The 16,418-nt window shown below is 40.5% G+C and overlaps 1 protein-coding gene across 2 annotated transcripts in view; it reads left to right on the top strand.

Annotated features, from left to right (window-relative positions):
• The window catches only part of btbd11b (BTB (POZ) domain containing 11b), a 104,344-nt gene that overhangs the window by 69,317 nt on the left and 18,609 nt on the right, over window positions 1–16,418 (top strand). For both annotated transcript variants that reach the window (XM_033622714.2, XM_033622715.2), the window contains exon 3: window positions 11,831–12,035. In XM_033622714.2, coding sequence (XP_033478605.1) covers window positions 11,831–12,035 — 205 coding nt within the window. The remainder of the gene's footprint in view (window positions 1–11,830; window positions 12,036–16,418) is intronic.

The raw sequence follows: 16,418 nt of genomic DNA on the forward strand, positions 1-16,418 counted from the left end.
GGACTGTTTAACAGCTTGGTGTTTGATGCTAGTCGGTGCTGCCATGTTAGCTTGTGCTACAGACATTTAAAGGACTGTTTGCCAGGAAGAGCATGGCTGGGGAGACGGCAGCAACAGAAAGTTTGCTGAGCCATCAGAGAAACAGCAAAGTGTAGGATCAGACCCCCAGCACATAAAGGATCAAATGCAGGTATCATTTGACAGGAGACGTTTCAGTACTACTTGGGCCCAATCCCAATTCCTATCTTAACCTTCAATCTTAACTTTCAAGCTCAACCCTCAGTCTCACTAGCCCTTAAAACCAAGTGTTAGTGCTATCTTGAGACTTAGAAATGGGACACCCCTTAAAGGCACATACGTCTTCAGACTGTGGGGGGCAGCAATACCCCAAAGCTTCGTCCCGTCTGTCAATTCAAAAGAAGAAGAAGAAGAAGGTACATTACATCATCAGTAGTCGTAGAAGAAGAAGGTTACAGACAAACGATATGAATCATGCCGTCTGCCACTGCGGCTACAGTAGATGACACTGTCCAGTCATCTTACAAAAATGTCGGTGCAAACATTTCACGTATATTGATAAAACTTAACATTACCACTGAGAAAAATGATATTTTGTAATGTTAACTGAACAACAGCTAACGTTATGGCTTGTGTGCACTGCGACGGCTAACGTTAACGTTACTGACTATCGATCGTTAGCGAAAAAATGTGTTCGTGTTTATGCTACAAAGAGGTCTAAAATCCAGATCCAGAAGATATTACAATGCTTATCATAATTTTTAAACACATATTTGCAAGGAAAATACTCACAGTTATAACTCTTCTTTTTACCACTTTCTGCTGCCATCTTGCTTTGAATGAATCGTACAGACTCGGCTGATTTCGGCTGGGCTCGGCTGATGATGCGCAAGAGATTCTGGGTTAGCACTTACCGCCAAGTGTGGTGCTGGAAAATCTCAAAAGTAAGGGACATACAGCCCTTAATCTTCACCCTTAACTCAACACACTGAGAATCGGGACAGCACTAGCACTTCACAGAAGTGCGGATTTTTGAGACTGAGAGATTGAGGGTTAAGATAGGAATTGGGATTGGGCCTTGTTGGTACTATCGATAGCTCAAGGGTATTAAGTACCGATACCCAATGGTGGGAGAAGTACTCAGATCTTTTACTTAAGTAAAAGTAGCAATACCTCAGTGTAGAAATACTACAATTACAATTTATAGTCCTGCATTCAAAATATCGCTGAAGTAAAGGTACAAAAGTAGTAGCATCAAAATATGCTTAAGTACCAGCAAAGTACTTATTATGTTGAATTGTCCATTTCAGAATATAAATTACTTACTAAAACTGGGTAGTTTAATCTATAGTAATATATCAAAGTTTTAGTAGTTTGTTCATATTTTGTATAAATATTATGATTCTTAAAAGTAATTAGTAACTAAAGCTGTCAAATTAAAGTAGTAGAGTACTAAGTATAATATATGGCTCTGAGATGTAGTGGAGTAGAAGTATAAAGTGCCATAAAATGTAAATACACAAGTAAAGTTCAAAATTGTACTCAAGTACAGTGCTTGAATAAATGTAATGTGTACTTTCAAGGAGTCTACCGTTTAAAATTGTGTGGGTATGTGTGATCAATATGGCTGAATGTTACTAGCTGTGCTTTTTAGCTGTAATATCTGACACCTGTTATTATGGGCTTTTATTCAAGAGTTTTAAATTTGACCATGTTCATGCCAAGAAAACTCCAAAATAATCCATGTTCAATACTTGGTGTTTCCCCCAGATTTTTGTTCCTGGACTGAAAATCCTTTAAAGCAGTATTTTTAACCATCTGATACAAAATTTTAGCAGCTCAAATTCGAGCTCTGATTGGACACAAAAACTCAGACCCGGCCCTATACCCATTCAGTTTCTGTCCAGGCCAAACAGAGCCCGACCCACTGCAGCAGTTTTGGGCCTAAGCCCGATTAAAAACCCATATTTCTACTGTAAAAGAAAGAAAAGATATATATTATTGTATATTCTCAATATTAAAACACCGCACCACGTCTCCTTCTTCTCTTCCTTATTTCAATAATCTATTGTCTGGTACATGACAGACTCGGCAGAGCGAGCTGCACCCCTCGGTGTGTCTACTGCGCACAGTGGTCCATGGCGATGTGGTGCACAGATGATGATCACTGCTCTTCGCTGCATGTTACACACATCTCTCCCACTGCTGGGGAGGCAGAAGCAAACACTACCAAGTCACCTTGCAGACCCCCTCTCTCTCTTTGTCATTTTTTTATTCCTCTTTCACATGCACTCTCTCCCAGTTCTTCACTATTACTCCATTGTTCTGTCACTTTCCCTCTCTCAGTCACAGTCCCCCCCTCTCTTTCTGTCTTTCCCTCTTGATTCAGTCCATTAAAATGCCTGCCACTTGTGCATGAGAACTGCCAGTTTCATTAAAAAACACCAGCAACAACAAAAAAGCCACACAGCTAAACTGGCGAGAACCCGACCCGATTCGAGCCTGGGAGCAATAATGGGAATTACAGCCCGGCCTGGCCCGAACCCAGTGGGTTGGGTCAGGCCAAGTAGGGCTGGGGCAGAGAATCAGAGCTCTAGCTCTCAAACACATTGATCCATCACTACACTTTCAGTGGTAGAGAGTGCTCTTCAGCCATGTTAGCAGCATGGCTCTAGGGTTGGCATTATTGGAAGGTCTGTGACAGTCTGTTGATCAGCCACATTCAGACAACTATCTCAACAGCTATTGGATGACTGATCCAGAAGATGAATCCTTTGGTGACCCCCTAAGTTTTCCTCTAGCACCATCAGCAAGTAAAACATTTCATTTATTCTGTCAAATATCCTCAACTTAATGGATTGGTACTAAATTTTGGAAGGACATTCATGGTTCCCAGATGACTCCCTTTAGTTTGGTGATCTACTTTTACTCTAGAACAACCATGAGGTCCAAATTTATGTTTTTAGGCCCTTGCACCAGTGATAGCCATGGCCAACGGCATTATATTTTTGGGTTGTCTGACTGTATGTCCATCCCATTCCCGGGAACACAATATTGCAAGATTCTTCAAATTTGGCATGAACATCCACGTGGACTCAATGATGAACCAATTAGATTTTGGTAGGTTTGCGTTTGACCTATGTGAAGTGGGACAAAATTTTACATAAATGTCTAATAAGATAAACTAATGAAGGGATGCCATTTAATATCCAAAAAGTCAAAGGTCAACCTAACTGTGACATCATAATGTTCTGCAAAAACATGTTTCTGGCCATTACTCAATGCCATAATTAAAGAACAGAAGGAGAGACATCGGTCGGACACTGGTGACACTGATGGTGGTAATTCTAGTTTGTAAAATGCCTCAACAACTATTAGGCATATTTCTATGAAATTTGGTGTAGATGTTCATAGTGCTCAGAGGATACATTCTAATGGTTTTAGTCATCGCCCTAACCATTCCTTTAGGTCCATCAGCAGGCCAAAGTTTGTTCTTATCCAGTAAAATATTTCAACATACACTAGATAGATCAGGACATCATTTTGTAGAGACATTCTTGGTTCCCTTTGGACGAATCCCAATGACTTTGGGGATCTGACTTTTCATCTAGCGCAAACATGCCTTCATGTTCCCCTCAGGATGAGTTAATGAACCCCCTGAATTTTAATCTAACCCTATCATCTGGCCTAAATTTCCATTTGACCAATATTTTGGTTTATAAACAAATACTTGCAAAGCTATTTACGCCCTCATCAGCCTCGGCTTCATTTAGTGCTTAGTGCTAACACATGTTAGCATGCAGACGTGCTTATATAAGATGGTTAGCATAGAGCCTCACAGAGCTGCTAGCATGGCTGCAGGGTCTTTAATAAATAAATGAATAAATTACAAGCATTTTTATAGCAGGTTTTATTGAAGGTGTGCAGCTCAGTGTGATTTGGATGACATTATTGGCTGATATGATAATGTGATGTTTAACAAGGCACAAATACTGTCCGACTTTATCAGTGCATCACTGTATCATAATCCTGCAGTGCATGCGTATGTGCATATTTGAATAATGTGAATCAGTTCACTGTCAATGAGAGCAGCTCTAATGAACCAGAGCTATTTATTAGGCTTATAAGTTTGACAAACCTCCCAAATGTTAATTGAATGTCTGTCCATTCACAATGTACTCATTATTCAAAGAATAATGGGCATCTGAATGGTTTCTGAATACATTTATACAGTGCGAAGTAATTTACATCGGCTTTAGGAGTCTGTTTTATATAATGATAACAGCTTTTCTGCATCAGTAGAGAAATTACGTAATGATTATTTTTTACCCTCTCGTCCTCATTCACACCAAAATAATAATACACAACAGTTCGACACAGCAAAGTTTGTGGGAAACTTTATGACAAACTTTCATAAGGCCTCGACAAATATGAAGTGGCAAGCTGTACTGCAAACCACTGAGCACATAACTTCATGTTTACTCTTTTGATATAATCAGACTTAATCATAGAATCAAGATGCTCATTGGAAGTGATGAACAGTTTTGTTTCTTGGTTGCATGCAGCCCATTCCAGAAAACAGTGCTGCAGTGTCCTCTGACAGTAGAATAACAAATTCACTCGCATAAGCACAGATTAGCTCCTGATGTGAATGACAATATTTCTGACCAAAAAAAAAAAAAAAAAATCCTCAAGACAAACAACTGAGAAAGAGTCGTCGAGTCTTTTTCTGTGGTCATGACAAGGCTGTAAAAATATTTTCTGTACATCTAGTGTAAACATTTATCATCAGAATAAACAAGTCAGCCAATTCTCCTCATTGTGTGTTTTCTCGGGAGTGAGACGGGAGGAGTGGGGTGCCGCACTCTGCCAGTCCACTGTCCATGTTGTATTGATGAGGTCAAGCAAGGACTCCTTCTGTAATGTTGACACTGCAAACACTCTGAGACAACAGAGCGGCCGATGGATAATAGCGGAGCTTAGTCCGGTGGTAATGTTATCAGCTCTGGAGAGGAATTCTGTAAATAACTATAGGATTTGCAAACACACACACGGCTCAAGCCAACAAAAAAAAATGAATAATTGAGAAAAGCAGAAGAGCCGGCAATGATTGCACCATTGGCCTGTCATGCAGTGTGTCTGAAAGAGAGCAAGATGGGAGACAGAAAAAGAATAAAAGATGGACAGGTTGCAGAGAAACACAGATAAGAGTTTGATTTTCTGGAATACATTTCATGGAATAAAATAACGCTGGCGCTGTAGCGCAGTAAGATTTGCATCCTATGCAGGGACAGTCTTTTGGGCTGGCATTTAGACTCAATTTTAGAGGTTTGCCACTGATTTACCTCTTTGTATTTTCTCATTTTCTCTCCTGCCAAAATGCCAAATTACCATATTTGAAATGACAGTCCTGCAAATACTGCAATTATTAGGACTCTTGGTGTGTCACCGTCACTCAGTCATGCCGGACAAAGTCCTGCTTCAAACATGTTCCACACAGGGTTGTTTGTGTAAGTCAGTACGTATTGAATTCCACCGAATCTATTCTTAGCGGCGCTGATGGGTGGAGCATACACAATACATACAGGCTTTCTCCATAAATATGTAAATCTATACAGCAGGGAAATACCACCACCACAAAGTGATGCAAGGTCAAACAGCAGTGACCTCTCAGTGCAGGTTGACGCATCATTTGGCCTCAAACCACACAGCATTGTGCACTGAACCTCCTCCTTTCTTACGAGTAATCGGACATTTTGTGAAATATTTTCTTCCTTCTCTCACTTCTGTACTCAAAATGTGAAGCACAGCCTGGAGATTGTTAGCTTAGCATAAGGACTGGAAACAGGAGGAACAGCTAGCTCGGGTCTATCCAAACGTAACAAAGTCTATTGCTTCATATTTAATGCACAGACATGAGAGTGGTAACATTTTTCTTGTCTGAGTCATGGCAAGAAAGCAAATAAGCGCATTTCACAAAGTGTCCAACTACTCCTCTAATCTGCTGGAAATATTTCAATCAGGAGAGATTCATTCTGAGTGAAAGAATATTTATTTACATGTGCACACAAGTATGCGAAATGTGAATAGTCCTTGGCAATTAGACCCAATTGTGATGTCATATATTTTGGGGGGGGTGGTGAAGCTGTAGTAGAATAGGGAACCCACATATGGAGGCTAGATGCTGGTAGTGGTGGTGAGAGTGAAGAGATAAGAAGGGTGCTGCAGATCTGGATGTTAGGAGGAGTGGGCCTTTGATGGGCTGGACCTGGGCACTGGATATGATGAATAGAGGAGACTTGGGTGGAGAAGGGCACAATGATTTCACTTAAAATGACTCCTGACAACAGCAGGGAGGAGAACAGATTTAAAGTTTGACAGCAGCATCATGATCGGCTGTTAGAGATCACAGCAAGATTTGATTGGTTTAACTAAGGAGTGAGCAGCATTGTGAATGAATGAGGCAAAAAGAAACTCCTCCTGATTGAACTAATGCTGAGCTTCACTAGGTAGACGAAAACACTTCCTGTTCTCCTGTAAAACAATATGGAGGTCAGATTCAGTATTTCCTAAATGTTTCAGGGTTGTCAAATATCAAATCCCTTTAGGTTTTCAGACCCATAGCCTTTCAGATGTCACTATAAAACTCTTAACTTTCTGCTGCAAGGTATTAATCTGGGATTCATCCACTGTGAATCTGGCAGCCTGACCAACCAGCAAACTGTGTGAGTTGTTCAGATGATGCCAACAAATATTTCTCTGTATAGAAAACAGAAACAGAGTCCAATCACGGATTTTGTGTGTTTTCATTTACAGCTTCCCTCAACCAAGCAAAAACCCATTGAGCTGCCAGATCACAAGTTCTGGTTTCACTCTGTAAAACTTTAAAAACTGCATTTCACATCTGTATGTTTGCTTTAACAGCTCCAGCTTCACTAATAGAAAATTGCGGCTGGATTTTAGACTTCTTTGTCACGTTCATTCTGGCCTTTTCAAACCTTGTTCGCAAATTTTATTACCTGCAATTATATTTGCAGGTATTAATAATTCATTTTGAGACTTACACTCCACAATGGGTACTTTGTCATACAATATTAGTTATTAATGCTGATTAAAAAACACTTTTGAACTTCATTATTCATCATTATTAGACATGGAGCACAAGGCTTTTGGAGCTCAGACATTGTGATCTTTCCTTCTCCTTTTGTCTCGTGATGCTTTTCATCTTGTGCTTTATTCTCAGGTGTAGTGTGATGGAATCAGGGCTGTTTTCCTGTAAATGTTTCAGCCGAGAGCTAACAGAAGACACTGCTAATGGCCGTCAACACTCGCTGTAATACCTTTCAGAGATCATTTTGTTGTGTGGCAGCAGTCAGAGCTTCTTATTTTGAATACCTCATATCTAATGAAAGGAGCAGAATCTTTTAGGAGATGGAACAATTTAAGGATTTTAGGACTTCATAATAACATGTCTTTAGTTTTGTGATGGTGATTTTGATTGCAGTGTTGTAGTTGGCACCTAAACCAAGACCAAGTGATGACTCGAGTGAATAGAGACTAAGACAAGACCAAAACTTTGAGGGGTTGTGCTGGAAGTGGATTTTGGTATTCAAAATATTGCATAGACTTCATTTATCAAAAAATTTGTGGCCAATCACCAGCCTCACTAGCCCATATGTTCTGGCACTGCCCAAGAGTCACAACATATTGGCAAAATATTTTTCAGTGGCTATCAGACATCCTGGGTGGACCTGTGGATCCTGATCCACTGACTGCAATCTTGGGTATTAAAGGCTCTGATCTTGTGTTAACCAGCTCCCAACATAATATGATGTTATTTGTAACCCTACTAGCACGTAGATTGATATCATTAAATTGGAAGCAAGCACAGGCTCCTGCCCATTCTACCCTCGTGAAGGGTGTGCACCACTTGCATTTGGAAAAGATTAAATTCTGCTTAGGAGGGTGTGTAAACAAACTCTACCAGATCTGGCAACCCTTTATAGATCACTTTAAGGTAGATCCCCTCCCTTCTTTTAAATAGAACGTTAAAAAGAATGATATTCTTTACTCGTAAATATTATATTTTGCAAACTTGTGCCTTTTTCTATACATGTATGACAAACCACCTTTAAGGGTATTTTTGATTTTTGACTTCCTGAATATTTTCTAAATTTTTACTAGAAATTCGACTTTTATACTACTTCCACATTTTTTTTAACTTTGAAAACCCCAATTTAAAAAAAAAAAAAAAAAACGCTTTGAGGGGTTGAGACCTAGTAAAGACCAGAATATCAGAATATTCCCACACTGCATGCCACACTAAAATATGAAACATGCAAACTGTAGGCACTCCCAAAATTAATCTGAAACACATTTCCAAAAAACACCCTCAGAAAACAAATAAAGACTCCTCTTCATTCACCTCTTGTATTGCCATGTTGTATCTACAGAGCTGTATATGTGTGTATGTGTATGTGTGCCATGAGACGTGTCTTAATGATAAGATGCAGATGTGAATTTTTTTTTATTAATCCCTTTGTTTTCCATGTGCAAACAAATATAACCAAACCCTAAGAAGCTGAAATGAACTTTACCATCTTTATCAACACTTCTTTTTTACTCAGATAATTTAATGATATCCCTGCAGTTGTGATCTTGACTGGTCTTGAAATAAAATTCAGAATACTTTTTGTCTAAGACGGAGACAAGATCAAGTAAAAATGCGGTCAAGAAGTGGCCTTGGTCAAGACTGATCTCGTGTACAGCAACAGGGTTTGATTGATAGGCTGAATGGTGGAACTAAATCATTAAACCTTGATGTTAAATGACATAAATTGAGGTTAAAACATGAAATCCACCAAAGTCACACAAGCCTCACATGACAAAAGCAATATGCAGTCAATGGGGGCGATACATAGAATAAATTACGACAGTTCTTCAGTGTCTAGAATGAAAAATGAAAGGTACCCACGTGGAACATAACAAGGGTGAACATCACATCTCCCTCCTCACTCCACTGAGTAGATACCATACATACCTCCTCTAATAAAGCCTCCAGAGACCTCTGACAGAAAGAGTCATCACGTGATGTTACTTTGTGTGTTGTGTTGTGCAAACTAACCTGTCCTGATTACTGCGGGGATGCTGTGTGCTTGTTCCTGCCACAGATTATAGTGTATGACTCCTCAGTCTTTATAACATGAAGTCTGAAAGTTAAAGTGGGTAATAATGAGGAAAGACCTTCTTAGTGAGAGTTACACTCAAAGCACGACATTAAAACCCCAACGTTTTATAGTCAAAGAGCATGAGTTCAGTCGATTTTGTTAAACTGTTGCCTCTCTCTTTTCTTTTTATATTTTCCTCTCATTCTCACTGAGTCTTTTCTCATTAACAGCAGCGGATTCAGATGGAGCAGCTCCATAAAGATAGTGTTTGTGCCCTCCTTGTTATCTGATATGCGTGGTAGTTGGTGGTTAAAAGCCCCAGCTGCTTTCAAATGGACAAAACTAATAGCGGCAAGAATAGCTTAGCATCTTGTTGAGTCAGGATGGCCACGGGCGACCATTAAATGTAATCACGGCCGCATAGCAGCAAATAATTGAAACACAGAAATGGTGATGATGGCAGCAGCTGCACAGTGCAGCCAGCCACCATTCATCAATACCCAAAGGAAAGCTGGTTACTGCGTATTTATTTACCTATAAAGGGCTTGAGCGTAATTGCTCCGTCAGAAATGAGAGTTAATTTCTACATTTCCAAAGAGTACACTTTCTCTCTCTCTCTCTCACTATGAAACATTTAACAGCCTTCACAGTCTCTGAAGTAATGAGCAGTTTGGTTGTTATGTGGGTGCTGCATTGCTGGTTATTGACCTTAAAGGTGCCAACTCTCATAAAATCCCTCTTAAATCAAAGCAGTACCATTATATGCAGGAGACTGGCATGTTTGTGTGATTTTGCTTTTCTAAGGGGATTTTAAAGCTCTGAAAACAAAGAGAGCGTTGCCCCACTGCTTAAAGGTAATCACTGAGATACCTGAGGAGCCGGATCTGCTGTGTGTGTCCTCCACCTCCCTTCCTCTTGTTAGCATAAAGAATTAATTACCCAAGAGGAGGTATTGATTAAAGGCTTGAATCTTATAATGAAAGGCTATTGACATTTTGAGCTTATTAAACTGCTGTACTTCTGTCCGTCTTTTTTCCTTTCTGGCAAAACAAAGAACCCTTGCAGCTCTGTGCTGATACACGCTCACCGAAAACAACGAGTTAATCCTTATTCAGCACTTATTTCTGCGTACACCTGCTGAAGGAGCGGCGTTAATCTTGCTTTATGCGTTAAGCTGCTGCTACTTCGCTACTGCTGCACTCTCTCTGTGTTCGAAATAATCTTCCTCTTCAGCCCTGCCAGCATCCTCTGCCGGCATGGGGAAATGTCACAGGCCAGCATAAATAAGACATGAGAACTGGCTGTTGCTGACCACCTCAGCTCCCTTTACCAAGCCTAAGAGGGCACTGTTACAAGCTTATCTGTATTCCCGCCGGTACAATTAAGGGAAAGATGCAGGAGGAGTAACAGATAATGGCAGAGAGCCTTAACTTAAAGTTTGCACAAGAGGTAATCATTGCTGTCGTGATATTTCCTGCTCATTGCATCAGTAGGTGTTGTCCAGCGCGTAGTTCTCTATCAGCACAGCTCCACTGTTCCCAAAGGACAGCTGAGAGATTGACTGCTTTATTGCATGAATGCTCTTCCCTCATTCAGGTGTCCTTTTCACACTCGCCTCTCACATTGTCGAGGCTAAATGGAATCTTGGCAGGCGTCAAATAGTGCAATTTTGATGCTAAACAAACCCTTTTGTCCATGGAAATGGCTGTTTGTTCCTGCTGTGTAGCGTATAGACACACATACAGTATAGTTCATTTAGACTCAGGGAGCCAAGTGCCATCGTGCTGTATTACTTTTTTGCCTTGAATAGTATCAAATTGACCCGAACAGTGTGATACAGAGTGGGGATTTTTATTAGATCGACCCCGCTTCAGAATTTCATTACAGTTTCTCAGTGCAGTGGGTCTAGACAGGAAGGACAAGCGACGGAAATCTGACAGCAGTCAGTGAAATGGGATTTGAGTTTGTGCTGTAATAATACATGGTGGACATTCTCTGCCACTCAATAACTAAGGTGCCACAGTCATAACATTGTCTTGAAGTGGACTCTGGCTTGACTGTCTGGCTGTGAGAGAAACTTCAAATTCATCTCTCGATTTTTGGTGAGCTGAGTTTGCTGCACTAAAAGGCAGTCTGTTTTGTCCCTTAAGTATAAAAAAAGTGGCTGAACATGCTTTTCCAAGAACTGTTTACTTTCTTTTAAACCTGCCTAGAGAATATTCAAATTTTTTATTAGCAGAGGCCTCTCAAGCTGAGATTTTTCAAGCCCAACTGGATGACCTTAAAGTACTGACAAATTATGCAGAGGAAATAGCTTGGAGTAGCTAATGTTTATCCATAAATATTCATTCTCCACACAGTGCAGTCCTGAGCACGCTTATTCTCCTGCTCTCCCCCATTGAGCTGCACAGAAAGGACTGGGATGAACCCTGTCTTTTTCCTGACTCGGGTGCGAGGAAACATCTCGATTTCCCCTGACAGGCTGAGCTCTGAGGGGACTGGAGGGAATGAGGATGATTCCCCAACGTCTTTTTAAAGGCCGTGTGCTTAAAATATTTCTGTCTTTTCACCCTTGTGCCTGCACATGAAGTCCTTTCTCATTATTCGTGTTCTTATTGTGTTTCCCTGTTCATATGTGTGTGTAGGTGACCTGGTGTCGCGGGCCATGCACTATCTACAGCCACTGTATATGAAAAACCACAACAATGGGACGCCGATCCACCAGAAGAGCAGTGTTATCCACTGGGCGCCTGAGGCCATCTACACGCTGTGTTACTTCATGCACTGTCCTCAGATGGAGTGGGAGAACCCCAATGTGGAGCCCTCGAAAGTTACCTTACAAACAGAGAGGTGAGAAGCAGAGTAAATAAAATATAAAGAGGAGCTCAAAATCCTCAACACCTAACCTACCCAAAGTTTAATAATCCACAACTGAAAATAGTCCATAACAACTACACGACTCACTATTGTTTTTGTTTTTGTTGTTTAAAATCCACAGTGCCCAGCTGTTGTTGAAATTATACAGAACATTTGTTGAAAATGGAACTATACAGTACAGGCCAATAGTTTGGACACACCTTCTCATTCAATGCGTTTTCTTTATTTTCATGACTATTTACATTGTAGATTCTCACTGAAGGCATCAAAACTATGAATGAACACATGTGGAGTTATGTACTTAACAAAAAAAGGTGAAATAACTGAAAACATGTTTTATATTCTAGTTTCTTCAAAATAGCCACCCTTTGCTCTGATTACTGCTTTGCACACTCTTGGCATTCTCTCCATGAGCTTCAAGAGGTAGTCACCTGAAATGGTTTCCACTTCACAGGTGTGCCTTATCAGGGTTAATTAGTGGAATTTCATGTTTTATCAATGGGGTTGGGACCATCAGTTGTGTTGTGCAGAAGTCAGGTTAATACACAGCCGACAGCCCTATTGGACAACTGTTAAAATTCATATTATGGCAAGAACCAATCAGCTAACTAAAGAAAAATGAGTGGCCATCATTACTTTAAGAAATGAAGGTCAGTCAGTCCGGAAAATTGCAAAAACTTTAAATGTGTCCCCAAGTGGAGTCGCAAAAACCATCAAGCGCTACAACGAAACTGGCACACATGAGGACCGACCCAGGAAAGAAAGACCAAGAGTCACCTCTGCTTCTGAGGATAAGTTCATCCGAGTCACCAGCCTCAGAAATCGCAAGTTAACAGCAGCTCAGATCAGAGACCAGATGAATGCCACACAGAGTTCTAGCAGCAGACCCATCTCTAGAACAACTGTTAAGAGGAGACTGCGCGAATCAGGCCTTCATGGTCAAATAGCTGCTAGGAAACCACTGCTAAGGAGAGGCAACAAGCAGAAGAGATTTGTTTGGGCCAAGAAACACAAGGAATGGACATTAGACCAGTGGAAATCTGTGCTTTGGTCTGATGAGTCCAAATTTGAGATCTTTGGTTCCAACCGCCGTGTCTTTGTGAGACGCAGAAAAGGTGAACGGATGGATTCCACATGCCTGGTTCCCACTGTGAAGCATGGAGGAGGAGGTGTGATGGTGTGGGGGTGTTTTGCTGGTGACACTGTTGGGGATTTATTCAAAATTGAAGGCACACTGAACCAGCATGGCTACCACAGCATCCTGCAGCGACATGCCATCCCATCCGGTTTGCGTTTAGTTGGACGATCATTTATTTTTCAACAGGGCAATGACCCCAAACACACCTCCAGGCTGTGTAAGGGCTATTTGACCAAGAAGGAGAGTGATGGAGTGCTGCGGCAGATGACCTGGCCTCCACAGTCACCGGACCTGAACCCAATCGAGATGGTTTGGGGTGAGCTGGACTGCAGAGTGAAGGCAAAGGGGCCAACAAGTGCTAAACACCTCTGGGAACTCCTTCAAGACTGTTGGAAAACCATTTCAGGTGACTACCTCTTGAAGCTCATGGAGAGAATGCCAAGAGTGTGCAAAGCAGTGATCAGAGCAAAGGGTGGCTATTTTGAAGAAACTAGAATATAAAACATGTTTTCAGTTATTTCACCTTTTTTTGTTAAGTACATAACTCCACATGTGTTCATTCATAGTTTTGATGCCTTCAGTGAGAATCTACAATGTAAATAGTCATGAAAATAAAGAAAACGCATTGAATGAGAAGGTGTGTCCAAACTTTTGGCCTGTACTGTATATTTGTGGCCCCTTTTTAAAATATTCATGACTTCATTAGGAACAGATGAGCTCGGGGCTGAGAGCGATAGACAGACAGGGTAAAGAGGTGAAAAAGTGTTGAGAGTCTAATACAGTGCATTGTTAGTTTTAATAATTTCTTTTTCACAAAGAAAATATACATAAAATAACACCCGCATTCACACCCTTGGGTTTGGCCCTTTGATGCTGAGAATGAAGGGCTGAAAGCCATAAACAGACTGCACAAATTCTCTCGTTTCACAAACAGAATCCAGTGCCACCACGATAGCTGGAAAAAATGCTCCAATCACATACAGTTTCTACACATCCAACACATTCTCACTCTGACCTTGTCACATATGGATGCTTGGTCATGGCATTTCCACGTCCACATATGTCATGCAAGGCACCCTGGGTGTGTTGACTGCTGACGTTCTAGAATGCTGTGTCACCTTCAGCCTGTTACTTGCGTTGTCTCTTTTCACAATACAATTCAGTTTTCACAGGAAATGTACAGTTTAAACCAAACACACATGGGTAGATTTAAGCAACAAAAGCACATGGTTGGGATTAGGAAACAGTAACAGGGTCTGGCTTTACATTTATACAGGCAGCGAACACCAGCCTCCTGGGTGAAGGTCGGTGATTGTCATACTTGTCCACCACCCTTCCTGCCTGCCCTACTTTCACCCCCTTAACTTAAGTTGTTGTTCGGCCGTGTCTCACTCTGACACTGCCATGCGCCAGTGTCATGCTGATGTATCATGCTGACGTGGAAGGATGGCTTTTTTGCAGAAGTAGAGCCGGTATTGGTGTGAGACCAGTTGACACGTAGTGACTTTAAAGCAGCTAATCTCTCCCACAGTGAATTATGACCTCGGCTCTATGGAACACTTTAGCATCTTTCAGGTCATTGTTTTGGTTTTTTGACCCTTTACTGTTTCAGTTCACGCTCACTGCTCTCATCAGTACTGTTTCAGACAAAAAGCTTAAAAAACCCACTGCTTACTACCTGCTCAGCGCTGAACAGGCAAAGTTAGCAACTAGCTAGCAAACATAATGGAGCATTAAGCAGCTAAGGAGTCAGATATAAAGTTGGAGGAGACCAAAAACAGAGCTAAAGGAGAGTTAATATTGCATTTACATTTGTCAGCTGGATACATAGACTGCTATATAAACTCAAAAGTTGGTATATATGCTGTATACTTGTGTTTACAGCTGACCACAAGTTAACTTTTTAATTGCCAGGTCAAGAAGGGTTTCTTTTAAAGGACTATAAAAAACATTATAAAAAAGAATGGTACCATTGTTTAACTATGAGCATGAATAATGGCTTCAGTCAGCCTTCAATAGGAACTGAGAAAATCAGGTTTGTGACACAGCTAACAGCCTGTAACTGACAGAAATATAAAACTCTTTTGTATATTTGCACAGCTGCAGATAAAGATGAGGCTACACTAATATAATTACTATTACACTATTTCTAGAGTTACACTCCAGTGGTGGCTGTGAAGGATTGTTTCCAACTTATGTGATCGGAACATCTCCAGTAACTCCAGTCTTTTTTTGAAAAAAGACAGATGTAATCATTTCTAAAAGTTCACATCCCGTTATCTAACAACATATTCTGCTTCAATCCATATTTGTTGGCATTTAGCCTTTCAAAAACAACAATATCAGTGCTGTCAAAAACTTCTGCTTGCTGCACAGAAAGAGAGGCACGCACCTATATCAGCAGGGTGGTCTACCAACAATCTAATCCATCTGTCACTATCATATATTACATTTAAATCTATTTTAGCTCTAACACTGTTATAGTAAATTATTTAAGTCACTACAAAAAGGATACTTTTATGTATCTTGTTTTATGCTATCATTGGGTTAGTATGCTGCAGCCTTGTCTCTTAGAAACTGTTTTTTATAGGCAACTTATTTGAAAAAAGGTTTACTGACAACATATTTCAGTTGTTGTTTTTTTCTTTTAGAATCCAGTCATAGTGATTACAGGCTTATTTAACCGAAATCTCAATCTCTCCCTGAACTTAACCAGAGTGTAACTGATGCCTAAACCTTCTTTGCTATAATGTTTTATATTAAAATGTTACCAAAAACTTTTAATCACAGTCTTACCTCAATCTTAACCAAAGTGATTTTGGTGCCTCAACCCAAGAGAGGGATCTGGACACATATCTGGGGTTCTGGTGTTTAGCCCCTTCACTTTGTACATCCGCCATCCTCGCCAACCACCTCCTTGTGGAGCCCACTTGGAACATGAATGTAGTGTTTAGTTGCCTGAAATAAAATGTTGTCTCTGAACATTATCCATGCAGCAATTACGTTGCCACAACGTAAATAAGAAGGCAGTTAGATAACATACTACAAATGTAATTTCTAGGAGACAAGGTTGCCTGCTGCCATATGTATGTATGTTAACATAACGAATGAGTTATATTCATTATAGAAAGTTGATGAAAGTCGAACTCATCTAATCTAATGAATGGCTTTATTCAAATATTTGAAAATCTCAGCAAGATCGGGGTTTTTGTTTGTTT

This window comes from Epinephelus lanceolatus, chromosome 5, assembly GCF_041903045.1.
Source record: "Epinephelus lanceolatus isolate andai-2023 chromosome 5, ASM4190304v1, whole genome shotgun sequence".
In the NCBI taxonomy this organism is placed as follows: domain Eukaryota; kingdom Metazoa; phylum Chordata; class Actinopteri; order Perciformes; family Serranidae; genus Epinephelus; species Epinephelus lanceolatus.